The sequence below is a fragment of the Sparus aurata genome, chromosome 12 (assembly GCF_900880675.1).
Source record: "Sparus aurata chromosome 12, fSpaAur1.1, whole genome shotgun sequence".
In the NCBI taxonomy this organism is placed as follows: domain Eukaryota; kingdom Metazoa; phylum Chordata; class Actinopteri; order Spariformes; family Sparidae; genus Sparus; species Sparus aurata.
In genome coordinates, this window is record NC_044198.1 from 4,193,369 (window position 1) to 4,221,041 (window position 27,673).

General features: G+C 41.3%; 1 protein-coding gene across 1 annotated transcript; it reads right to left on the minus strand.

Annotated features, from left to right (window-relative positions):
- Window positions 1-584: 584 nt before the first annotated feature.
- zer1 (zyg-11 related, cell cycle regulator) lies at window positions 585-27,321 on the minus strand. Its single transcript, XM_030435667.1, has 16 exons — window positions 27,144-27,321; window positions 25,924-26,141; window positions 25,606-25,756; window positions 22,608-23,062; window positions 19,844-20,017; window positions 19,628-19,742; window positions 17,304-17,450; window positions 17,009-17,182; window positions 16,190-16,405; window positions 13,762-13,803; window positions 13,281-13,400; window positions 13,024-13,139; window positions 10,410-10,598; window positions 8,722-8,819; window positions 8,361-8,463; window positions 585-5,806 (listed from the first exon to the last, which is right to left on the minus strand). The coding sequence occupies exons 2-16, from the start codon at window positions 26,088-26,090 to the stop codon at window positions 5,719-5,721; spliced, it is 2,355 nt and encodes a 784-aa protein (XP_030291527.1). The 5' UTR covers window positions 26,091-26,141; window positions 27,144-27,321; the 3' UTR covers window positions 585-5,718.
- Between the last annotated feature and the right edge of the window lie 352 nt (window positions 27,322-27,673).

Sequence of the window (27,673 nt, forward strand, 5' to 3'; positions counted from 1 at the left end):
TTCCACACTAGTTAAACACTGCCCACTGTTAACTTTGACAGTGTGTGATCTACATCAATGAGGTAAACACAGAGTCCACCTCTCCTCGTCCAGCTGTAGTCCTGCGCTCAGTCAGCTCAGGACACGATCCACCCGTCAAGTGGAACAGCTTGATCCAAGAGGCTGTGGTGGACCAGGTCTCTGTAGACACGACACTCTCCAAGTTCATGTTGGTTTGCAGCCTTTTAGTCCCATTCTCATCATCCTGGAAGATTCTTTCATTCGTTTTAAGAAAATGACTTGAAAAGATACAGATTGACAGTGTGTGCAGCAGGTTAAGCCTCAAGTGGTGCAGCTGGGAAATAAACGAAGTGTAGTAAAAAAAAGATGCTGGTCCCTCTGTGTTTGATGTGCAGGAGTGTTGGTGTAGAGTTGGAACAGTCTGCACACACATCTGAGAGGCAGCACCCGGGGGAAAACATGGTAAGAATGGCCACCTCGTGAGTGCCAAGCTCACCCCTGGTTCATTATTCCGATAATGAACTACTTCATTAATCACATTTTAATTACTTTCAGTGAAGATGGAAAAAAAAACCAACACACGATTCCATTTTTAAACCACTCCATCTTTATTGCTTATTCATATCTTTACACTAATGGCCTGGTACTATTTAAGTCAGGAAAAACTCCATAATGTTTGGATCAAATATTCTTCACTCCATTTTGGATTACATTTATCATCAGCAGTTACAAAAGAAATCAATAACAGAGTGTCGACAGACTTTAGAAACATTGTGAAATTAGTAGATGAAATCTGAAACAGTTCGTGACACAGCAGTTCTCCTGAAGCAGTATTTAACTTTAAAGTTTTTTTTTTTGTTTTTGTTTTTTTTAAGTTTTCAGCACATACAACGTTATAAATAACAATCAAACCCTGACAGTAGCTACTTGCCGTCACTGACACCCAGCTGTAGACATTATTTCTTCCTGGAAAGCATAAATGGAAACATTCAGTGACTTCTAATGAGATGATGGAGATGTAAGATGTCCAACTGTGATCACCTGGCTTCTCCAGAGAGAAGCTCACACCTCTGCTAGGATCTTTAATCAAACACTGTAATTCTTAACTCAAAAGTCACGAGGGATTTTGTTCTGATCACACGTGAAAGCACATCCTCTTCAGATGCACACATCGGAATTCCAGACAGAAACATCAAGTAAGTCTCTATTAAAGCTTTTCATCTCACACCACTACCTACTCGAACATCAACTTGCACCATGACTGTGAAGTAGCGATAGAGACAGAGCTGGACCAATCAGATTCCCATAAATCACACAAAGAAAAACTGTACATGAGAACCAGGAAATCAAGTCAGTGGGTGAACCCAACACAACTGATATGGAATAGCTTAAAATCACTCATGAACACAGTCCTTAACTGGGTAGGATTCTGTGTACAGAGGCTGACACTGGGAACCAGCTAGAGCTACACACTGTGGTGCCAGTGTGCTACATATTACTAACCAGTGTGCAACATGTCTGACCTGGTTCAACCAGCTGGAGGAGAAAACATTTTGAATGTTGTGAAATATGACTGGCGACGTATTGTTCCTTCACTGGCATCAAAACTAAGGTCCTGGTAGTTCATGGTTTAAAAATGTAATGAATGACATTAATGTGAATTAATCTTTTCCGCTCATATTCACCATCCAAAACCTGTCCTGAACCAGCACTGCAGGCAAAGTGAGTCTTTACACCTGCTCAAACTGCTCATCCAAACACATTCAGATCATCTGTTAAAAAGGAACTTAATTCAAATGGCAACAATCCAATGTTGTAAGAATTAAACCAAGCTGGAAACTCACTCTAGAGCACTGACCCAAATGTGCACAAGTGCTGATTGACAGAAAATTAACAAGCAACTAGGGCCTAGCAATCTAAAAGAACAAAAAAGTCATTTTGCAGTTACTTTGTCAGATATTGCAACATGAGTCAAGATTTTAGTTATACTGGCAAGTACCACATTTCCACTGAATTTGCTGGAATACATGATATGATTTGTAGGCCAGGGCATTTGAGTAGCACTTCAATGCTTCATTTACAATTGTATGGTGTGACTCATTTTACCTCTATCAAAAACTTGCAGCCTCTGCAATTTGGTTATTGCACATGGTCATATTGCCATAATATTTTAATTATTATGCTATTTTACAGATTAAAGTGTGCTTACAGGTGTTGGGGAGTACTACTGCATATGTGAAAAGGTAGTATTAATCATTTTGTCTGATGACTATGAATCTGCATAACTGCCTCCAGTGATGTCACTCAGTTGCCAAGTTGCATTTTGGGTAATGTAGGCACCCGGTTTTAAAAAGGGAGAAGAATGTGTGGAATAAGACAGGTGACATCTCAGTTCCGCTGTATCGATTTTAATCATTTGCTTTTAAACTGTCCATGATGAGTCCAACAGTGTTAGGGAGGAGTGTAATGTTAGACCACTGGACTGCTTTTAAAAACCTAAAAGTTTACAATTGTAAACGCACTTTAATATGTAAAATTGGTGGTGCTGCCATTTAATCTTTTCTTAGTTCAATAATGTAAATGGGAAAAATCTTTGGGATTTGGAAAAACAAAACAGAACGGAGTTTAATTCATGACTTCTGTTAATCTATTCACTTGTACATAAACTGTCCTCTGCGTGTCAAAAAAAGGCAACTCCAATCTCAACATACAGTCACTGTCCCAAACCTGGAAACATGTCAACCATGTCTGTATCAATCAGACTAAAATCCAGTTTGTAGCTAAAGTGTTAAAACAAGGTAAGAAAAGCAGTAAAATGTGGTGCATTTGCCGTGCCTCACTGGTATGGAACTCAATATACACGACAGGAAATCTACTCTGTAGACTAAAAGGAATGGCTCCCAATTCAGACAGCTACCGCTGACATTTGGATTGTTTAGTTCTGAATGTGAGACAGTGCCTTCAATAGCTCAGCAGACACTCTCTCAAGTGATTCATTGTGACTGCTGTCTGCAAAAGAGCTATATTGATCCCAGTGCCACGTTTGAGAAATGCCAGTGAGGAAACCAGGTAGTGAGAGTCATCATAAAGGCACCCTGTGGAGTTTTAAGCCACTAGTAGCACTGTGGAGCACTGTCTGGATAAGCCCATCTGTGCGTTGTTTTGTGTTGTATCTTGAGGTCACTTAAAAGGACCCACATGCAAGAAAACATGGGTGGAGCTGTACACATTTGTAGCTTTATGCTACTCCACTTCTCCACAGTAGGTAGCAAGAAAGCAATATGTCAGCAATGGCAGAGGAGAAAAAGGCCATGAGCGAGCAAACATTTGTAGTTTGCAAAATGTAAAAGAAAACAGAATAAATTAAAAAACTGCTTTTAAAATGTTTGCAAGTAAATTCAACAAGTTTGTTAGGCCTCTTGCATACACGCACGTTTTTTTGTGACACACATCACGATTACATGAATCTGTTTGTTCACAAGAGAACTCCACAGGGCACCCTTACTGTCACAACTGCAAATGACGTGAAACAAGTCAGGCTTTGATTTGGGTTGGGAAAAAGAAGCATCCTGCTCCCTTCCTGAACAGATCATCCTAGTTTCAACTTTAGCCAAACACATCAATCCACTATTTTCCTTTCTCCCATCAGTTATTGCTTCATCTGCTGTTTAATGTTAGTATAGTACCATGGGACAACTCGTACTAGAAGAGGAGTTTAAGTGAAGCAGTTACTTAGCAGCATGTCGACCAACCAGTAAAAGTAATGGCCCATCAGGTGTTGTCGAAGGATAATCCTTTCCTTTAGCCTCGCCTTGCTAATTATCTGGCATCACACCTGACAACTGGAGGCACTGCTGAGCTTGAGAGCAAACCACTGGAGACCGCTTTAGAATTCCAGATGGACATCCAGTTACATGTCCACAGTATTATTAAATGTTCAACTACTTACCTACAATAGTGTGACATTCTGTCCTCAAATGATGACACTTGAGTCAGCATGGGTTGGGTCTGAAGACTTCAAGGTCGTAAATGTGAATATTACTATATTATATATTCAAAATATGTGGAGGCCTGGAGTTACAGCAGGACAGCACTGCCACACCTCTGGTGAATCAAACTCTTGCTGAAGTCAGTGGAGAGAAGAGTGAAAACATGTTTTTCATAAAGAAAAGCCTTCACTGTTGTGAGCCACAATCACATTTTTCAAACGAGCAGTCACTCCTCTCAATGGTCGTCACACCTAAAACCGATCCACGTAGCTACTAGCAGTTCCTCATTGGATGCTAATTGGTTGAACGACTGTAATTTGGACACTTAAAGCCTGACAAGATTGATTTCTGAGAGTAAATGATCATGTGATCGCACAAATCCATCTGTCTCTCATAGCAATCAAAATCTACGTGCACTAAACTGCTGCTTTGACAGCCTCCTCTGTTCTGGTTTCAGACACTCCGACAGATGTCGGAACCCTGCTGGGATTTGCTCCCATCAGCCTCTAGAGCATCGCTGAGGTCCAACAGTGATGATGGGCCAGAATGACTGGCTCAGAGTCAACATACCACTTCATCCCAAAAGTGATGGATAGGGGTGAGGTCGAGGCTCTATGCAGGTTCTCTGCACCAACTGAGAAAACGCTCTCTTGATGGGAGTTACTTTTGTGCCTGTAGTGTCCACATACTTTTGGCTATATGGTGTTTTTGCTTTGAATGATATGACCTCCCTCATTTTTGAAAGTCACAGCTACTTCCAATAAAATGAATCAACAGTCAGGAGTCGGGATAACATGCCAGGTAATTCAAGAGCAAGGCGAGGATGAACCAAATCTAAATCTAAATGATCCTGTGAAGACCAGAGTATCCAGGATTGCCAGACTACATTTGAATGATTGGGTATTCAGTATATAGTTTCTTAGCACTGACCACCTGTCAGTCCAACCTAAACAAATTTAAATACAGAGTAAAGTCATGAGTGTTTACAGTTATATTATAAAACATACACACAGTAAAAGGATGAGACAAACAGAGAATATTTACATATATAACAAAGAAGTCCATCATTGTGCCACAAGGTCTGGGAAGACTTCCCTCCTGTCAACATCAGTGTGACGCTTCTCTGCAGCCTACAAACATAATGGCTAATATTCACTGTACATGTCAACAGCTCAGTGGCCCTCCACAAGCATGAGCGACTGTGAGCGAGCAGTGTGAGTGCTGCGACCTCTGATGGCGCTGCACCTCAGCCTTTTGTTCAATGTTACACAGTTAATGGTAGTGAGCTGGGGAGGACCCGTTTCCTTCCACCGAGAACCACTCTGACTGCTTCGTTCTGTCCGTACGTCTTTGACACACACACACACACACACACACACGCACACGCGCGCACACACACACACACACACACACACACCTGCGTGCACACTGAGAGATAACGGTCACCCACCCCCACCAACCCCTCCCAACAGAAGAGATGCTTATGTGCAGCAAAGGTAAGCACCCTCACAACAAAACACCATGCACCACATCTTAAGTCCTATGTGTCATATATTAAAGTTTTGTCCAAACTGCTGTGAAGAGGGTCAGAGACACATTTCTGATCTACAAAATAAGAAGAATGAGAAGAAGAAGAAAATGCACACGATTGACCCTTGTGGTGATGACAGTAGGAGGGGCCTTAGGTTGGTTTGCTTGATGCTTGCTGAGAATCATGGCTCTTGTGCTGTCAACCTCTTTGTCCATAGTTTACCTCCTGTCCATGATTTGTCTCCATCGGGTCTTCTTTGAAGTTTTCACACTGCCCCATTACTTTGCTGAAAATGAGAAGATGGTATAAGTTAGCAAAAGGTTCAAATTGATGGTAAATTCTATGCCTCTACTGACATTTGCTGTCAAGCAATGCAATGTCGCAATGCCATGGTGTAAGACCCACAGCAGAGCAGCCACCCGGCTGGAATTAAAAGTTAGAAGCTTTGATGCATATTCACATGTTTGGCATTCTAATTTTAAATTCAGTAAAGAACCAATCACAAAGTTGGTTTACAATAACTTACAGGTAGAAAAACCAAGCATCGCCCATTAGCTTACACAAAGTGCTTTTTTGAAAACTCTAAACTGAGGAGAGGCTTCTGTTTGGCCACTCTCTCGTAAAGCTCAGATCAGTGGAGTGTGGCAGCGCTGGTTGTCCTTCTGGAAGTTTCTCTCATCTCCACACAGGATCTCTGGAGCTCAGCCAGTGTGACCATCAGGTTCTTGGCCACCTCTCTTACCAAGGCCCTTCTCCCCTGATTGCTCAGTTTGGCCAGCCAGCCAGCTCTAGGATGAATCCTGGTCGCTCCAAACTTCTTCCACTTAAGAATTATGGCGGTCACTGTGCTCTCTAGACCTTCAATTCAGCAGAACTTCTTTTGTAGCCTTTCCCAGATCTGTGCCTCGACATAATCCCATCTCTGAGCTTTGCAGGCAGTTGCTTTGACCTCATGGCTTGATTTTTGCTCTGATATACATTTTCAGCTGTGAGACCCTCTATAGACAGATGTGTGCCTTTCCAAATCATGTCCAATTAATAGACTTTACAACAGGCGGACTCCAGACAAATTAGGAGAAAATGAAAATGAAATGAAATGAAATGAAAATTCAAGTGTCATATCAATCAATGTGATATTTCAGCTTTTCCTTTTTGATACATCTGCAAAAAATGATACATCTGCAAAAGTTCTGTTTCTGCTCTGTAATTATGGTGTATTGTTTGTAGACTGATGAGGGGAGTAAGTTATCTTAAACGATTTTAGCACAAGGCTGCAACATAAAAAAATTTGGAAAAAGTGCAGGAGTCTGCACTGCACTGTATGTTAGATATGTGAGGATCATTCATTGATCCTTCATAATGCACGTTCAAGTCGCCGTAATTCATCACAGCAGCATGCTGCAGTGTCTGAATAAAGTAGGGTTGCAAAGATTAAGATGTGAGCATGGGAACACCCCAACCCCTCTGCCAGCTCACTTCTTTCTCCAGCCATATACCTGCCTGAAGCTATCACAGCATTCTAACACTGCCCTTTGACTGCACTGTGCCAATTCTCCACATCCTCCTCTGTGTGAACATTTGGATGTAGCAAGGAATTAAATTTCGCTGCAGCTCTGAAGCGCTGCTGGAGGTAGTATCAGAGGTGAACCGGCTTCTGTGTAAATGGATAAGTCGGCGATGCGGAGCGTGTCGATCCGATTGTGTTCACATTCTGAAATCAGATCTAAAAAACAGCATCCATCCCCGGCTTTTTGTGTGAATTACACGCTGGTTCGTCTTTACGTCGGCGCTGCTTGGCTCTGTGTGAACAAATAATGGCGGAGACTTGGCGAACCTCCGCTGTGGAGATAATGCAGAGTCTCTGTGTGAAAAGGGCTACTGCTGGAAATCATTACTTTGCATTGTGTCTTCAAAACCAGCAGCTGTATTGTGAATCTGACAGCGGCACCAAAACCATTGTTGCTGTTGCAAAAAGGTAGCGGGATGCTGTTGTTGAGAGAACCAGTCAGCCCATGTAACACTAGTGTTAACAGCTAACGCTATTTCTAATTACTCTGTAACTCCTCCTGGTTACTGAAGCCATGTTCTGAGACATGTGTCAATGCCAAATTCAGAGAGCTGACACTGAGCTGACTAGAGGTAAACAATCATCAGTTTATCCTCCTCAGGGACTGGACAAATGTAATCCAAAGCATCCACTCCAACTGGTCCCCTGTAATTTTACAGTACAAGATGGTTCTTATTCATCCCGTTTATAAACATGCATCGTTAATGACATGCGGGCTCCAAATCAGTTACTCCTTGGTGACACCACAGAAAATAAACAAAAACAAAAGGCTCAGTAGTGCAGCATGACTTGTTGTCAGAATGTTAATTGTTTTCCCTTGGTCCATGTAGTGCTGATTATGTAGGATGATGAAACCACCAAAACCACCAATCAATGAATCACCTGTCAGTCCATGTATCTTCATGATTAAGGGCCCTACCTTACACCCAGCACGCAACAGACCAAACGTAAAGACAAGAATGCCTCTTTTTCTTCCTCTGCACGGACTAAAGAACTGAAGTAAATGTGTAAATGTGACCTTATGTGTTTCTATTTATTTTGATTACTGCACTAATAAGTGATGACTGTTAACAGAATTATTTGAACCAAATACTTTCATTAGCTGTCTTTACTCAGTGCCACACAAAGTAAAACTAGTTCCTCTGGCTGATGCTCAGCCTTTGACTGAATCATCAGAATGTATTTACCAAACAGAGCCTTCTGACAGGCTATAGAGCAACAATGAGTACAACATTAAGTACACACAGTTCATATACAGAACTTTCAGTCTTACCTGGCCATGTCCTTGGTCTCTGGCTGTGAGCTGTCCAGCTTCAGAACCTTCTCCAGAAGACTGATTCCTCCTTCTTTTATCAGCAGGGGACAATACTTGCTTGCTGCGGAGCCAAAGTGAATAGAAAGAGAATAACTGAGAAATATCCCTGTGCAGTATTGCATACAGCACAATTTATGTTTATCAATAGTAAAGAATGGTGGGGTGTGTACTTGAATGAAAGAACAAGCAGCCTGGTGACAGGTGAAAAAGAAAAGGTAATGCTGGAACACAGTAAATCAAAATCATTTGAACATTTTTATTTAGCCAGTACAGGAACATGTGCCCGTTTATTATATTAGCTGAAACATGAGATACTCACGGTAAACTGACACCAGGTTAAAGAGAGCCCATGTGGCCCAGTGCTGACTGACAGGGGAGATGCTCTGAGGCAGCAACCGCAGGATGGGCTCGAATGACCTAAGAGACCAAACTCAATTTAACAATTCAGGAAGGAGGAACACTACAGACAGCTGGGCTGTTCAACTACAACCAAGCTGCAGCTCACTGTGTACTCATGTTATTACACAGTTCTGCTTCTAGCATGGTCACATACATATATATATACATACATACACTGCTATCACTTTTATAATCATACTAATGATGCACATTTTACTTTCAGTGTCCCACAGTATCGTACTGAAGCTTAGTGGTGGTAAAGTTTAAGACCAGTGATGCCAGTAACGCGTTACTTAGGGGCCATCCACATGGAAACGCTTTTGTGTGTAAATGCACGTTTTGCATCGTATTGGCCGATCGTCCACATGGATCCTGTAAACGCACTTTTTTGAAACCTGGTCTCAGGATTTAAAAATACGAAACGCTGCCCTTGTGTTCTGATGTGGACAGCGAATCTAAGTGGCGTTGTTAAGTGGCGAACAACAACAGCAGACTACATGCTGGTGTTCGTGTCGCAGAAGATACTGAGCCTATTAGGGTTACTAGGGCAAAATATTATGCTCCTCTGCCACTACGCCAAGCAAAAAGTATTATGGACGACCGACTAGCGATTTAATATTAACACGTTAATATTTCCAAACCAGTAATCAGATTAAAGTTACTTATTCAAGTCACTGTGCGTTACTATTACTTTTGTCATTTTCATTAGTAAGAATATATATTTTTGCTTTCTTTTTGCATCTGGGGGAGTGACGTCACTTACGCAACAAGTCACGTTTTTCAGCATGAGGACAACTCACGTGTAACACCACGCAGCGACACAAACACAAACAACAATGGAGGGAGGAGAGAGATGCACGTTTTCTTAGCTGGAAATACAGTCATTATTTTGAGTTTGTGTCAGCTAAAGATGAGAATGTTAAGGTTCGTTGTACAAACAAAGTACTATCATTCTTCAAAAACACGACGTCAAATTTGAAGAAACATTTGGAGTCGCAGCACAGTTAAGTTTACAGAACAAGTCCCACCAGGTGGTGTTAAGCAGAGAGCTGCGAGCAAAGCCACGGCCTCGACTTCTGCAGGAGGTCCCCCACCACCCAAACAACAAAAGCTAGACTTTGGTGCAAAACAAGTAAGAGGGGGAGAGTTGAAGAAGTTGGTCGGACGGTATGATGTAGAGGAAATGCTGCACTTGAACACGGTGGACTCGCTCTTGTTTTGTGCCATAATAAACAAGATCCCTACTACTATCAATGCTGTGCTCGGAGTTACTGTTAAAAATGCACTTCCAATAAAGTGAGTATTGGCAAAACCGGTTGTCATTTTTATGTTGAGGCGGAGGGGGTGTTGTCGGCAGCTGCTGGATGTAACTAATAAAGTAACTTGTAATCTAACTTGGTTACCAGTAACCAGTAACATTACATTAAGTGGCAGCTGCTTGTCATCATATGCACAGTCTGAACGATTTTTTCTGCTATTTCTATGTGTTACTCAATATAACCCATCTTAGACATTTTTATACAAACATTTGATAATAAACATAATACATATTACTCATGTGCATTGAATAAAAAAAAAGTAATTGATATTAACAAACAGATAAATCACCTGTAGTTAATGTTGCGGCGTGAGCTGACGTCCCAGCTCTGGATGGCATCCCACATCTTGTCCATCACTGTGTCTCTTCTCGGCTCTTCCATCGACCAAACCTCAGGGCCGTCAAACATGATGTGTGAAAGCACACCACACGCATTGTACGACACCTCGATCCCATCCGCCTTACTGTCCAGCAGGTTACTGTTGAAGCATCCAACAGTGAGGGGCAACAGATGAAGACAATTATCTGATGAGAGGTCTCTATGAAATATCAAATTAACTAAACAACACTTGTCACAAAGTAAGGAAATTTGTGTTTGGTACATTATTTCTTTGTTGTGAAAATGATTCTTGGCGATAAATCTTATACCGTTGGAAAGCCTGTTTATTTCCCTTCAAATGGTGTAACATTTGTAAAAACCATGCATTTGTGGGATGAGGGGAGGAGGTAAAGAGGGTAGAGAGCTTAAAGTTCTTTGAGATTCACATCTCAGCCGACCTCACCATGACACACATCTCTCATCAGGTGGTGAAGGCTAGCAGAGACTTACTTCCTTAGGAAGCTAAAGCATGCTCACCGCCTGCTGACCAAGTTCTATCAGTCAGCGATAGAAAGCCTCCTGATCTACTGCTGCATGGTGAGGTTCTCCAGCTGCACAACACAGGACAGGAAGGACTTGCAGAGTGTGGTGAGGGCAGCAGAGCGTGTCATCGGGAAGATCACTACCCGCTCTCAGAGACATTTTCACTGGCTGACTACAAAAGAAGGCCAGCTGTAATGTTAAGGACCCCACTCACCCCCGACATTACCTGTTGTCCCCCCTGTCCTCTGGGAAGAGATAAAGATCTATCAGATCTTAAAGGAACAGACTGAAGAACAGTTTCTTCCCACAGGCACTGAAATGCAGAACCCTCCCTCATCAAACATTCTATTCTATACCATGAACCGCAGAGCTGATTATGGGGGTTGTGCCCACGACAATTTTGCCAAATCTTCTCTGGTGGATTGGGTGATTGAAGTCCGATGAAACAAGACATATTGGCAATTTAACAAACAGGAGCCTCAGGAGCATGTTGAAGAACCATACACAGCCACAACAGCCTGGCACCCTCTACTCATGCTGGTGACCAGCATGAGTTCTTCCCCCAGCATTTGTCACAAGTCAGCCAACATTGTTATGTTGGTCACTCTGGTCACTCTCCCCCAAGTGTTCAAATTCTGGAGGTAGTCTCTGAGAACCCCCTGCCCTGTGGGGGCTGGCGTTGTCATCTTGGAGGAAAGAGTTCAGTCTCAGACTGTGGAGATATGGGACTGCCACTGGTTGCAGAATCTCATTTCGATATCTGCATTGAGATAGCCACCAATGATGACAAGCCCTGTTTTTCCAGTGAGGGAGATGCCGCCCCACACCATTACACTGCCTCCACCAAAAGATGTAACTCTATCAATGCAGCAATTAGCATAGCGTACGCTGTGTCCTCTCCACACTTTGACCTGACGATCTAACTGCCATAGGCAGAATCTGGATTCATTGGTGAACATAACGTTCCTCCACAGGTTTAGGTTCCAGTGCATTTGCTGCGGACACCAGCTCAAATGGCCCTGACGGTAAAGGGCAGTCATGGTAGGCCTCCTGGCAGCTCTATGAGACCGGAGATTGGTTACGTGGCCTTCAGTTTGGAGATGGTACTAGGGCTCAATCTAAATAAAGCCACCAAGTAGTTTTGCAGAACACTAGCTATAAGTTGCCCCATTGCACGGGCCCGTTCCGGATCAGTCAAGCGCGGCATGCCGATTCTTGGAGCAGACACCAACTGACCACTGTAGCAGGGCCCATGCTCACAGGTGCTGACAATCAGGTGCCCATCAGCTGTCAGCATCTGGAGTTACCAGAAGCTCAAAACAAGAGGCAATAGCGACTGCAGAATAAGCTGCATTGGTAGAGAAGAATTGGCATATTTTTCATGGCCGCAACCCACATACAAATGCAAGTTCCTTACAAATGCGCCACCATTTAAAAAGGGAAATAAGGGGCGCAGTTTAGCTAGGGTGGTAGAGAGGGCGTCCCATGTGCAGAGGCTTTGTCCTTGCTGCTGCCCCGGGTTCGAGTCCCGGCCTGGGCGCCCTTTGCCGCATATCACTCCCCCCCTCTCTCATCCTGTTGCCTATCATATCTTAAGCTGTTCTATCAATTAAGCCGATAAAAAGGAAAAAAAAAGGGAAATAAACAGGCTTTCCAACGGTATAAGATTTATTGCAAAAAGCATTAATATAACAAAGAAATAATTTACCAAACACAAATGTCCTTAAGTTTTGTGATATGTTTATATAACATTTAACTACAAACACTTTGTTCAGATAAAAAGTGCTACTCTAAAATGGCTATTCTGTCTGCAAATGCAACACTTTCCTTTTATATGTAATCTTCACCAAGAGTTTAATTCCTAGTTCTGGCTGTGTCCAAGTACATGGCAAATCAAATGAAAAGCAGGAAGTTCAAAAAATGATCATACATGAGCTGTTTGTCACACAGCAGATTGATTTGAATATCCACTTGTATTGTAAGATACTTTGTATTATAATACAGTATCTTTTAGTCTCCATTGGTGTCAGCAGTTCTCTTACCTGAACACAGTGATGAACTGTGGGGTAAGCAGCTGTGGCCTCAGTGCTTTGACCTCAGCTACATTTCCCAAAAGCCCCAACATGTTGCGGTGAAGCTCCTGCTTGTCTGGAAATTCCTGGAGTAAGATACATACAATAAGAAGACAACTGTGTGATTATACAGTAGAAAAATCTAAAGACAACTGTCATAAAAGTAAAACACACACACACACACACACACACACACACACACACACACACACCGAGTATGGACTCACCTGTAGACACTCCAGAAACAGACTCATGCCCCGACAGTTGAGGAACATCTGGCAGTTGTCGGGCGTCTCATCAGTGATGTTCCACAAAGCGCTCCAGGAAAACTCCATCACCTGGTCACACTGAGGGGAAACACAAGAATCCCCTTACATTTGATTCAAACAATATTTTATGGTTATTTGACTTTTTATATACTTGGAAATCTTTGTGTTTATTTGAAACAGCATAGACAGACACAGGAGGGGAGGGAGAATGAGAGGCAAATGGAATGCAACAAAGGTTGGCTGTCCAAGAGTTGAACTGTTGACATATGTATGTGCCTAGACCATTAGACTCTTAGTTTTACATTTGAAAAATACATTTCATAACAGGCTCTGAAATACCATCTGCTCAGCTGTGAAATCATATTCTACCAAATAATGTGCTCCCCAAAAGCAATAACATTTCATATTCAAAAGATCCAGGGGTAAAACTGAGACTCACCATTCTGTCCTGAAGCTTCTTCTGAATTAAATTCAACATTGTCTGTAAAAGAGAAAAATAAACTTAACATAATCAGCTGACAGAAGATTTCACAACCACAGCAGCAATACGACTGGGAGTGATAGATTTTTTCAAAACTACAGCTCACTACTTAACAGCAAACAAAAAACATTTTTGAAAAATGAAATCATACAAGTGGTAGACTGGATATTAGTGTGTGGACAGTTTGATCTTTTACAATCACAGGGTAAAAGTCGACATAGAAATAATGAGTACAGTTTGAGGGCTTGCACTTCAGTTTATACTGAAGAAACCAACCCAGTGCACTGTAAGATTGTGTTCATTGCTTGGCTGCCAGCAGACATTTTTGCACCACTGCAGTGGTCATTGAAATGTTGAGAAAGCTTGTCAAAGGATAGTAGATATGAATTGTAATGAACACCAATTGAAACCAAAGCAGTGATATGGGGCAGCAGGCTATTCTGTAGTCCTCCACCATATCATTTGTGTAAGGTCTCTCTGTTAACCAAAGCCTGTCACAGTCCCCCAGTTTATTTCTATATATTTCTCCTTCCGACACACAGCAATCGAGCCCTCTTTCCATCAGTAATGGGTTGCTGCCAGGGTCTAATCTTGGTTCGTTACCGTTTACATTATACCTAAACAACTTATCAATCGTGATAAATAATTCTACATCATTTTCTATTAAGATAATTTAATTGTATATGCTCCGAGTTCTACCCACTCATCTTCAGTCTGCCTTTGATGCTGCCCAGATGTTCCCTCTGAATCATAGATGTTTAAAACGCAGATCAGACCAAGTACATGTTATCCTTTCTGACTTTTCTGCCAAACTTTAACCTTAGAATTACTTTTGCTGAGTCAAATACTCAGGAATTTTGTCTTGACACCAGACTGTCATTCATAATTCATATGTAACACAAAAATTAGAAATCAAACTGACTTTCTGTGTAGCGTTTCAGTCAATGTTTCCATTGTTATTACATTTTATCGAGGCCTCTGTGTGTTGTGGGCCAAACTACATGAAACACCAGTAATTGAGAGGGTGCCACTCCCCAACTGACCCAGTTGACTCATCTGTTCTAAGTTCATGTTCAGTACCTTGGCAAGACAGGTAAAACACATAATTCATGAGAAGTTTATCATACAAGAGGGGCTGCTAACTAGCTTCTGATAAGACTAGTAAAACCGGATTAACAATGATGGCGGCTGGACAAATGAGTGGGTCATAGCATTCACATGAATCCAGCCAGTGCTGAGTCAATCTGCTGACTATCTGCTCTGCTTCGTCAAGTGTCAGAGTTTAAAGCAGCTTAAAGATCCATTAGGTCATAGCTGGAGAACGGTGCCACCTGTCAGAGGGCTCAGTAGGTTTAAAGACTACACAGCCTGATACACTGCAGGGCCTACTGATAGGTCAAAACATCATTGAACCTCAAAACTGAGCTGCCATAAGTACATACTCACAAACTCATGGCACATTTCACTGTGTACTGATAATTCCATGAATATACAATTATTATGAATTTCACTTTAATCTTATGAACTCTATTTGTTGCTGGATTATAAGTAATCTGGTTTTATTCTGTATTTTTTGTTCTTGTATGCTGGTTGCATTTGGGCGTTTCTTGTTCTCGAGTCTTTCTAGAAAGAAAGATCTTGATATCAATGACACCACCCGATCAGATGAAACTGAACAAAAGGACTTTAGTTTGTATACTGTTCCTATTGCAGAATGTTTAGTAACTAGTACACAAATACATCTATCCAAAGAGTACATAAACTTCCATTTTAAGGACAGAACTGGAAAAAAGAAATCGAACAAGATAGCTGGGCTTCATTTTGTACCAAGATTAAGATAAGATAAGATGTTTCTTACCTGCAAATTTCTCCCAAGGGGGATCAATAAAGGAACATCTAAATCTTAATTACAGAACTTCAATGAACTTTCCCAACACAAAGACACAACTGAAATAATGTCATCATCACACCGTGGTGCATGTACTCTCCGTGTTTACATGAATGTCCTCGGGGTGCTCTGACTTCCTGCCATCCTAAAAATAAGCTTGCTAGATATTAGAAATACTCCTGCCACTTACTTTGACTAAGTAACAGGAGAGAACTGCAGTTGATCCCTGGGCTCAGCACTGTGGCAGCCCACTGCTCTTGAAAAGTTATGATAGCTCTAATGAGTTTCCCACTCAGATTTGTAAAGTCTACCAAATGAAGTAGGACTTTGAATGTTTATTACTGACTAATATATCATCAAAAAAGGTTCTCACCTCTTTAACCCAAAAACGTAATTTCATGGCGACAGTAAAGAGAATGTGTATTTGATCACTGTTGTCACTGTCCTGTGTTTTTGGATGCTAGAAAATTTGAAAATGCAAAGTTATGCTGAGTTTACCTTGACAAATCCCATCTTTCCCACAGCTTCCTTGTGATGGTTGTCTACCTGGCACACCAAAGCATTGCAGAGGTGCACAGCAATTCTCTGGATGGACTCATCCTGCCTGGCTGGCTCCAGGATTTTCAGCAGCAGCTGGTTGACCCGACTGTACTGGAACTCCAGCTCCTCTGGAATACTGAAGTTGCACAGAGTCAAGCAGCAGTTCCTCTGGACCTGGTGTGATAGAGAGGTTGACACACCATGTTTACAACTCAAAATGAAACCTCCACAAGTCTGAAAACAAAAACAATGCAGGTCAAATAGGCCTAAAAGCTTTAATTAGGCAGCAACATCAAGCTTATTATTCCATTTCCTTTGGTTTTCTTTTGAAAAATTATACTTTGTGGAACATTTTTCCTTATGGTGAGATTCTCTTTGGAGTTTTACATGTTCGTGAAGAATTACATACATTACAAGAGTACAGAATTATGTGCAAGCATTCCATGCCAATTGTTTTACAAATCTTAGTCAGCATCAGAAATGTACTTAGATTTCATACAGTACTCTTTTCATTTATCCACATAATGTGAGACAATAGTCATTTTGTAGACTTACTCTTATCAGTATTTCATAGGTCTTTATAAATGAAATAGTGAACTGGTAGGTCTGGTCAGGAGGGTGATTAAATTGATGAAATTAACACTAGAACAGATCACACAGTACAGGTGTTGAAACGGGAACGCTCACACTTCTGATTCTACTGTCAGACAACTGCACTACTATTAAATACTTTAATAGATATTTAAACATCATCATTACACCACAGTGTAGACTTACAGTGACCTCCTGGTACTGTTCCATTCCATTCAGTACCACTTGTATCACCTCTCTGCGCAACCGCACACTCTGGTCACTGCGGTACTCTGTGTTGGTCAGGTAGTACAGAGCAGCGCTGCCCGTCACCTGTATACTCTTATCATATTTATGGCACTTCAACGCTGCTATGACAAGCTGAAAGGACACAACATTTGTGATGTGATAGCTGATACAGGCATAACACACACAGAAGAATAATGACAAGTCACTGGTGTCACCACCTTCAAAGAACAAGCCCACTTAAAAGTCATCATACTTGCAAAGCTCGGAGCAGTTGGCTGCAGTGCTGTATCCTGGCAATGTCAAACAGCTGATTGATGGCTCTGTGGGCCAGCTCAGGGCGAAACTCTGTGTAAGCCTCAATGGCATTCAGGACCTGGTCCTCGTTCTTGGATCCAGTCACCTGAAAAAGGCCGGCAACGCAGATTAATATTAACATTTTCTAGTTCTCATTTTAGGTTTAAGTTAATCGTGGCTGTTTTTGGCAGGTTAGGGTAAGGCAAGTTTAAACAATATTTACCAAAAATAAAGATTACAAAATTGTATTTTAAAAAAACACCAGTTGGGCCTTTAACAATAATAACAACAAAACTCATTTTGAGTGAATTTCAATTTAGTTTAGTTTAGTTTATTTAGGTCATTTTCAAACTTAAAAATGCAAATACACTGAGAGATAGAGAATACATTCACTTTATGCTTTCTAGCTTCAGAAAACAAGTCAAACAAACAAACATTACAGTTCCCTCTCATTTCTTATTGACATTTTCTCATTTGGAACAACCGCTGGATACAGTCTGGCAACATGTTGTTGTATACTTTATACATCAGTGATGCTATTTGGAGATCTACAACTTCACAGAATTTGTGTGCTTGTGAATTTACACCCCAATATAATTTGTTGGTTTGTTTGGGGGTGAACAGCTCTGTTGATGATTCTGATTGCTCTGTTTTGGAGCAAGACAATCCGATTTGTGATGTTTTTCCCCAACATCCACACAGTATGTAATGTATGGAAGTATGAATGCATGATACAATATGTCTTATGAAATTAGGGTAAGAATCTCTTTTGTTTTGTTCAAAATTGCAATGGACTTTAATATTTTGGTTTTAATATGATTAACATGTAGTTTCCACTTGATTACCGATTTTTTATGTCCAAATATAATATATTTACAGAGCCCCAAAACATATTTAAATTGTGGCCACAATATAGCTAAAACGTGCGCATGAAAAATACTAATTCGTGGCCACTAAATAAGTATAACGTGCGCACGAAATATTAATTATTAATATTAATAGCATTCCTGGACAGCTGGGTAAGCAATCGAGTGCACCTTCTCTACAAACTGCAATAGCCTACGTGATGTCCTTAAGGTGAGTGTCTTATCTTATTCTGTTCTAGTCAATATCTTGTTATCCCTCATTTAGGCAGTGCCTTTCACTGATCATCTACTTTGAAAGTAGCATCATGTGTGTCAGACTCTCAGCTGAGGGAATACAGAGGCTATATGAGTCGCAGCGTTTAATGATGCCACCGAACGCAGCCGTGCAGTTACAGTAGCACTCACTGTATATATCGTGTTGCCAAGGGAACCTGTAGCCTATTAGTGATCGGGATCTAGTTTGTATTGGTTTGCAGGTTGTTGTTGCTCTGACTAAACTACTGAAGGTGTCTGTAGTGTTCTCTGGACATTTGTCCTTCAATAAAATCACAGACGATTAAACGTTCACTATATTATAGGCCTACTTAAATACCTGCCTAAATGCCGGATAAAAAGATATTGACTAGAACAGAATAAGAAAAGACACTCACCTTAAGGACGAAAGAGTTTTTGAGTCAGTCCAGCTCCACCAACAGACTCAAAAACTCTTTCGTCCCCCTCGCCATCAGACTGTTTAACAGCTCTCAGTAAAGGCAGGGAGGACAACAGATAATAGCCAATGGAACATTTCTACCTCTATTTGTACATCCAATTGCACTGTTTCACTTTCATTTGCACTGTCAACCATTTTGCACTGTTTACTGCAGCTACTGTTCATTTTCATTTTCTGCATCCATGGTTCTAGATTTTAAAAAACTGCTTGTACAGTACATTTTTCATTTCACAAGCACTTTCTGAACTCCTAGTTATCAAGGGCTTGTGTTCATATCTATTCATCCTTTGTGTTCGTATTGGACAGTGTTTGTCACAGAGAGTGGAAAAAGTTGACAGGAATTCATCATAGGCTTTGTTTGGATTGTCATCGAATAAACCTGTCCATCTTTGAGCTGGGATTTCTCTGTGTATTCATCTTTTTAAAAAAATCCACTTGCTATTCTATTTCCAATTTCATGGGTAAAAATTGTATCTATTAATGTTGCACTGTCACTTGTTATTCTAGTTGGTTTTCTAGACTCTTGGCACAGTCTTTCTTGATTTCCTTTGGATTTACCACCAGTTCCATCTTTATATCTCCAAGTCTTTACGTCCCAGGACTGTCAGCAGTAACGTGCCCAGATAGTAAAGATTATGTCGCTTTAGTTGTGATGCCCATATTAACTATTTTCAGCCAAAAAATGTATGTGTATCCAACCAGTACCTTATACGCAGGGATGTGCGTCACATTACAAAGGGTGGTGTCATATAAGCCCAGAAACTGCAGGGGCCTCTTCAGCTCTTGGAAAGGATAGATGCTGCTCTTGCACGGCTCAATGCTGAAACAGAGAGAGCTTGTTCATAGGTTCAAATGAAAATGTAAAAGAAATTCCTCAAAACTCTGAATCAGACATTATTGTATATCCGGTGGGATACCCACCTTGGCCGACCCATAGCCTCTTCAAAGTGTGGAACTGTGCAGTTGTCCAGCATAACGTGACCCGAGATGTCCAGTGACACCAGATTGACCAGGCGCTGTACGATGGCCGTCAGGATCTTCCTTGTCATCTTACACTTGGAGGTTCGCCTGCTCTCCCGCGAGATGTCGAGATGTCTGAAGAATGCAGAGTATTGTCAATGACACATTCTTGATGATAAGTGGCCATACACAATGACAAGCTGAAACTCATTAAAACCCTGTAAAGCTGAGGGGAGCCGCAGAGTTGGATGATGATTGCTGGTTCGAAAAAAGGGTCATCACTACGAACACACTGTCACATTGTCTTCACATTGTCATTTGATACTTAATTTAACAGTACAACCTTTAATATTGAGACTATTTCCATTCTGGTGTAGTACAATACTTTGAGGGTGATAATGCTGTACTTAATGTGCTGGGGCCGATCACTGATCATCGATGCTCAAAGCAGTATTGGCCAATACCGATCGCCAATCAAAAGTACGTTTATATACTTTATAGTCATCTAAAGTTGTTAGTTATCAGTGGCACGGTTAACTTTAGTGGCATTAAAATGTTGTGGAAATAAATAATCAATTCTAATGTTGATGAAGGTTCTCAGTCATCCAGGTCATGGGGTAATTGTAAGTACTGTATCATAAGCAACTGGACGTGTTTCAGTTTGGTGTTAAGGTTGTTAAGCTGGGGAGAGAACTCAGTACTACAATGTGAGTGGGTGAGAAGTAATGTTGTAGGCCGTCTGCTCCGTTCAAAGATGGGCGTTCCAGTTTGACATAGATGGATTCCTTTACTCCTCTTTCAACCATCGGTCTTCTGTTTGGTATTTGCATTTCTACGGCGCTTTTCCAGTCTATTGACAGCTCAAAGCACTTAACGACACTTGTCACATTCAGCCATTCAAACACACATTCATACACGGATGGGATCATTAGGAGCAATTTGGGCTTCAGTATCAGTATCAAGGATGCTCATGCCGCCCCATATTTACATCGTTGTCCTCACAGGAATGATTTTTCTCCCTCAGGTGCAGATGGACAGCAGAGTCTTGACCTGAAGAGTTGGCCCTCTTGTGTTGTGCCATTTGTTTATGGAGAGGTTGTTTTGTGTTCCAAATGTACAAATCAGGGCAGTCCGCTCCATTGCAAACATAAACCACATTACTCTGCTTGTGAATCAGCTAGTTAGAACTGAAAAAGCCCCTTTGGGTGAGAGGTTAATCGCTTCATGAAAATGAAAAAAGCCAAGCTGCCTACAATACAGCATATATTCATATATTTGTATATAAAAAGCAAACAGGACACAGAATTCAGTAAAACAGAATTTGTGAATAATTCTCAGTCTCAAGTTGTCTCAGCGTCAGTAGTGATGTATTTGTTCCCTGAAGCCAGTACTCCACAATCTGATCACTATTGAAGTCTGGTTATGTTCATCTCTGACAGAAAATTGATAAAATGCACACTGAAGTAGAGTCTATAACTACAAACTCAAAGTAGCTAAATAAGTCTACTTAAGCACATTTATTTAGTGTAAACGTGTTGTACTGTCACATTAAACAAGAGATCATTAAACGGCAGTACACTGTGCCACACTTCACGTTTCTGTGTACAGAAACTCTCAGTCCCGCTGTGTGCCTCTGCTCGCTGTTAGCTCAGTCAGCTGTTAGCTCGGTCAGCTGTTAGCTCGGTCAGCTGTTAGCCCTGGTTGCTGTTAGCTCAGGTTGCCGTTAGCTCAGGTTGCCGTTAGCTCTAATGCTGTAAGCCTCGAAACACACAGCGTTGCTTCCTGCTCCCACACAGGACGGCATACATTGCAAATGAGAAAGTGAACAGACTACTTCTGACTCTAACGGAGCCCGTCTTCTCCTGCTGTTACCATCGTTCTCTCTCTCCACAGCGCGGTGTCAGTGCTAGTTATAATCACTGGCTGGCCTCTCAACGTAAAACCTAACGTTACTAGAATTGCTCCGCGGTACCGGTCCATCTGCCCTCTCTGTCACAAGCGGCTTGCTGGCAGGACCGTGCCAACATGTTGCGCTGGTTAAACCATGAGCGCACTGAAAATCCATACTGATATTAACAGAAGGAACGTTAGTTAGCTGTTAGCAGCAGAATCCTGTGGTCATGTGGCTGCGACAGAGAAACTGAGACCAACAATTCAACTTTTTACAACGTATATCGGCGGATAACGATCAGTGCCCGATCAATCGGAGCACCCCTATCTATATGAATGACAACTTGTTACAAGGCAGCATAGCATTATCCTATACTGATACATCAAATGACCACCGTGTGATTGGTTGATGACTACTAAAATGCACCAGTCCAAACTGACATACAACTTTCAATGGGACATTTTTCTATTAGGCAAAAATTGAAAAAATTGGCGCCGTCCCTTAATAAATAAAAGCAAACTATATCAATGCTGAGCAGCTAAAAGGGCCTACTGGATGAGTCCATAAATGTGTTCAATTCTACAACTTCAGTCCAGCAGACAGTCACATTTAAATTTGAATAAATAAATTGAAGCCACAAAGAAAAAAGAAAAACAAATGCTGTTTTCTTCCACCAGCAACACATGAGTAAAAATCTGTGTTTCATGTAATCACTTACACTGTACATGAAGCAGCAAGGAGCAAAGGTCAATATATATATACAAGGACTTGCAACACCAGGGTGTGTCAAGAGCTTAATGACAATTTAGAGATAATAGCCCCCTCCCACCTTACCTGAGATGAACGATCTCCACCACTGTACTGACCAACTCCTCCGAAAGGTCCACATTGTAGAGAACAAGAGATGCCAGTCTGTCTTTCCACTGTGTGAGAAAAGCTGTTCCCAGCAACTGTACATTAGATAGATCTAGTGAGGTGAGCGACTTCAGGGGTTTGAGCAGGGTCTCAGCATCCACCTCGTCAGGCAGCCCCCCCAAGTTGAGCAACCTGAGGCGGTTGAACCCCTGGAAGTTAAAGTCTGTCTCTATTGCTTGCCTAGAAGCGGGGCTTTCCTCCTCCTCATCCTCGGTGTCTTCATTGCACGCGAGCGGGGCTCCACCCTTTCGGTAGAAGATGTGGTTGCAGCCGAAGAGACAAAGAGACACCAAGGTCTCACGGAAGCAGGTCAGTGTTTTCAAACTGCGGGATGACAGACTGTTGCAGTAGGTGAGGTGGAGCTCAATCAGGTCCTGGCAGAACACACAAAGCAAGTCATTATTGAACACCAGTTAACTGTTTTTTTAAATTGTGACCACATCTACTCAAGCATGGTTCAATCACTGAAGGCTGGAATGTACTTTATAGAACTGCTGTACACAATCAACTAAAGACACAAGTGAACTTACAATACAATACCATCACAATACATTACCCATCCTGTCTACCACACACAGATACAGATAATTCTGCTGTATGTTGCCAAGACATCATCTACACTTATTCACCACAGCTGTGAAACGAATGTAATGTAATGGTCAAACGTGTTGCTATCAATGTGTGGATTGAGCTGGTCTCTTGAAATGACAAACATGATGTACTTTAATGTCAAATTGCGTACAGCGCGGCAGGTCTTTTATAATGAAGGCTATGTGAAGGTTATGAAACATTCCTCTGAAGAATGAGTTCAACATTTAGAAAGTAAAAATGTTTTTCATATAGCACCCCATCCAGGCAAAACTTGTTGAACTGGGAATGTTGAGCTCAATGGGCTACTATCTGCTGTCAGTGCCTTCAGGTTCACCAGCCTCAGATGACTGACAGGTAACTGGGCTAGATCATAATCTTTTATTATTTTCAAATATTTGGCTGCATCAGCCAATGGTTCTTTAACCTCTTCTCTCTCGGCTTTTCAGAACCACTGTTACATTTTCTTTGGTAGAGCGGGTGTCCCATGTGCAAAGGCATTGTCCTCGTTGCAGCAGCCCCGGGTTCGAGTCCAAGCCTGGGGCCCTTTGCTGCGTGTCACTCCCCCCACCAACCTGTTTCCTGTCATGTCTTCAGCTGTTGTGATAATAAAAAGCCGAAGGCCAAAAAAAGTATACTTAAAAAAAAAAAAAGACCTGTTCAGTTTAGTAAACTGTAAATCCCATGCATGATAATAAGAAACAGCTTACACTGTGTTCCTTCATGTAAGAGTTTCTCCTCAACGTGGTCAATGAGGGGAATGCATGCTCACAATATTGTGTAATATGTTCTATTCCATAGCTTAATACTGCCAAATTAAGGTGAACTTATACTGTTCTTTATAATCATTCACTGGTTTCTAAAACTGTGCAAACACACTGGGGCGGGGCGGTGAATGGACTTTTTAAGATATATTTTCAAATGAGGTACAGTTTGAGACAATACTGTTTATGTCGATATAATGTGATGTTCTGCTACATAACCCCTTTCCTTCCGTCTGCATCACTCTCCTCTCACACCGTCCCTGCCGCTCTGCCTAACTCACTCTCAAGTTCTCCTGCAACACTGAATGAGACACAGCACTCCTACTGTATTTTAACCATTCTGTTAATTAGTCTACACAACACGTGCAACACAGTGCTGTTCTGCATGTGTGAGACAGAGGCACTTGTTTGTGTGAGGTAAGTGTTTGTGTGCCAGTTTGTGTATAAGGTGAATCATAGTGTATTTGTTGTTCTGCTTGATAGATGAGAAGTTGCCCAGATGCAGGACAAAGAAGCAGCATAGTGGCAATACAGACATTTCATACACAAATCTTACATATGAAGGACAAAGTCTCTCTCTCTATGTATTTGTCCACCCATTGCGCACTAATGATAATAATAGTTAGGTAAAGATTTTCAAAACAATGTCTATTTTTTCAGCACTATGTTCATTCGAAAAGTCATGGAAAATACATTTTTCATCTCAAACTACGATTTTACACTCCATTTTGTGGCCTGTGCTGCACAACTTTTATCCTTTGTAGCACTAGTGCTATGTGCAGAACATGTTTACATACAGCCCTACTATTATTATTATTATTATTATTATACTGTTACTGAAAACACTGAGCTATATATGTGTTTCGCCACTCATCCTGAAAATACTGAGATATGAATTTTGTATTTTTTTTAAAGATCACACACAAACAGTAGGGTAGATGTCCAAAAATGGACAAAAATCAAACAAGACATTTAAAATCGACAGTGTGAGAAATAACTTTAAGGCTCTATTTGGTCTTCATTTTCAATTAAAAGGTTTAGATGACAGCTTATGTTATGTTGCTTCATCCAACCTGTCGACTTGTCTTCTACTATTGGGTCTATAATAAAGTTGATAAGGACAATTTTATTATAACCTGATGGGAGTTATAGTTAAAACTACGTACATAAGACTGAGGGTTGAAGCAGCAATAGTAGTTTCTTGCATTTTGCTTTAAAAAGTAAATGACTGGGGCGCCGTTTAGCTCAGTTGGTAGAGCAGGCGTCCCATGTACAGAGGCTTTTTCCTCGCTGCGGCGGCCCTGGGTTCGAGTCTTGGCCTGGGGCCCTTTGCCGCGTGTTACTCCCCCTTTCTCTCATCCTGTTTCCTATCTATCTTCAGCTGTTCTATCAGTAAAGCCATAAAGGCAAAAAAAATATCTAAAAAAGTAAATGACTACAAGTACGTTTAATATTGAAGTATTGTAGATGCTATGTTAAACAAAGGGGAACTGGAAAAGGAACCTGTTAAGACGTCATACGCTTATTCTGAAAAACTGGTCTCGGACCAACTTGCAGCATCCCACCTGTTTTCTAATGGCCTCCAGATCTCTGTCACGCACGAAGTCTTCTCTCAGCTGTACTCTGGTGAGTCTGGTGCTTCGAGGGTCTGAGAATAGTTGGAAGAAGCTCTCCTCTGGTTCAAAGTTACTGTCTGTGTGGACCAACTCCATGTATCTGTTCACAAAAAAAAAAAAAAAAATCACAATTATAATAAACCCAACATTGAAGTAAAAGCTCCCATCAGACAGAGCCTCTGTAATATTGTAACGAACACGGTACAGTTCGACAGTTAGAAATATCAGAACTGTGATCAACATCAATCGTTGTATCTTGTCACGTACGTGTTGACCAGCTTGTCGCAGATTTCGCTGGGAAGGAAGATGTCGGAGCGCAGGCAGAGCTTGTTCCTCAATCCCTGGTAGCACATGGTCTTCCTGAGGTTTCTCAGACAGAACACCGTTGCCAGAGTCATGAGGCTGTCAGGGTTGTCTCCTGCTTTGGCTGCCATGTTTGCCTCTTCTTCTCCGGCTCAGATCAAAGACAGGGCAGTGCAGGGGACCTTGGAGGGGTGCAGTGAACAGGGTCAATTTGAGGACTGATTGGAAGTACGATGAAATAAACAAATGTAAATTAGAATTGACCAGATATCAAGTCACTGTGATGAACAATAGGTTAATATCTGCTTTATTATTGCACTGTTTTTCATTCAATGTGCTAAACGTTAATGTTTTAGGTTAATATAGCTCCTATCTATGTAAAACGTTCTGTGCGGTGTCCATTGACAGAGTAACAACAATGACAGTAATGAAAATCAATCCTACATAAAGTCATTCATCGGACACATTAACAAGACATTGACTTACAGTCGATGTATCTTCAACAAACTCTCATTGTATTTCTGCGTATTCTAGTGAAATTGTTACGTCAGGCACCTTACTGTCAAATCGCCCTACAGCCAAAATAAACTGAGACCTTTGCATACTTTGCCAAGGCGTCATGACTGTGGCTGGCAACTGTTAGCAACTAATGTTGGCTAGTTTGCAACAACTTATTTCAACATTAAGTTGCTGACAAAGTTATCTTATTAATATTGAGATGAATGACTGCTGAAACGCAGACGCTAGTAACCTAGCTTACGCTGTCTTTCGGTTAGTACTACAGGTTTGCTAGTTAACCACACATAGCAATGAATTGTGAGGGAGAAACTGACTGTTACTAAGACGGCTAGCTAGCTCGCTAGCTAATATGTGGAATAATTCACTTTAACAACACTAACGGTAAATAGCCACTGACAAACTGACAAAAACTGTTAACTTACTCACTCACAACAATCCAAAATACCAAAGACCAACACTTGTTATTTTAAGTTAAGCCTCAACTTGCCGATACGGTGTCACCAGTGCAATACAGCATCCAAATTAGCTTGTGGCTAACGATGACTTTCCCAGCTATGATGCTAGCTAACTTAGCCTGTAGGGCTAGCGCTAGCTAAGAGCTGTGTGGAAAGGCAGGCTACAAACAGTTGTCGGCGGTGTTTGAGTGCATGGCTCATCAGCTCTACCTTAGCTTTCGCCAGGGCTATACGTCTCGATGAGGGCGAGAAATTGAGTTATTATCACCAGTCTTCACTCATCTGATTTTCGTTTTCGTCCGATGTCAACAAACAGGCTCCTCCTCCACCTACTTGTACTACTCCTCCTCCTCCTCCTGCTTTTCTCATCTCTTCCTCCTGTTCTTCCTCTTCCTCTTCTTCTACTTCCATCACTCGACCTTCCACTTCCTATTTGTAAACCTCTGTGGTACATTCTTATTATTCAGCTTTCTCAAATGGCCCACAATAAATTGAAGTCTGGTTTTATTAACTTAATACATCATTATCATCATTATTGTTATTATGGTTATTATTATTATTATTATTATTAATCAGAATCAGAATCAGAATACTTTATTGATTACCGGGGGAAATTATTTTTGTTACAGGAGCTCAGTGCAAAGTAGAACCAGAAATACAGCGTGAATGTAAACAAGAGATAAAGATAAAGATATTAATAAAATATTAAAGTAGACAATAATAAAATGAAATAAAATAAA

What these genes read in the sequence shown, in the direction of transcription:
- zer1 (XM_030435667.1), bottom strand. Translation starts at nt 26,090, where the DNA reads ATGGCAGCCAAAGCAGGAGACAACCCTGACAGCCTCATGACTCTGGCA. An exon ending in TAACCTGGTGTCAGTTTACC is followed by an intron (nt 8,464 to 8,721) that starts GTGAGTATCTCA and finishes TTGGCTCCGCAG; the next exon opens with CAAGCAAGTATTGTCCCCTG. An exon ending in GAGACCAAGGACATGGCCAG is followed by an intron (nt 5,807 to 8,360) that starts GTAAGACTGAAA and finishes TCTCATTTTCAG; the next exon opens with CAAAGTAATGGGGCAGTGTG.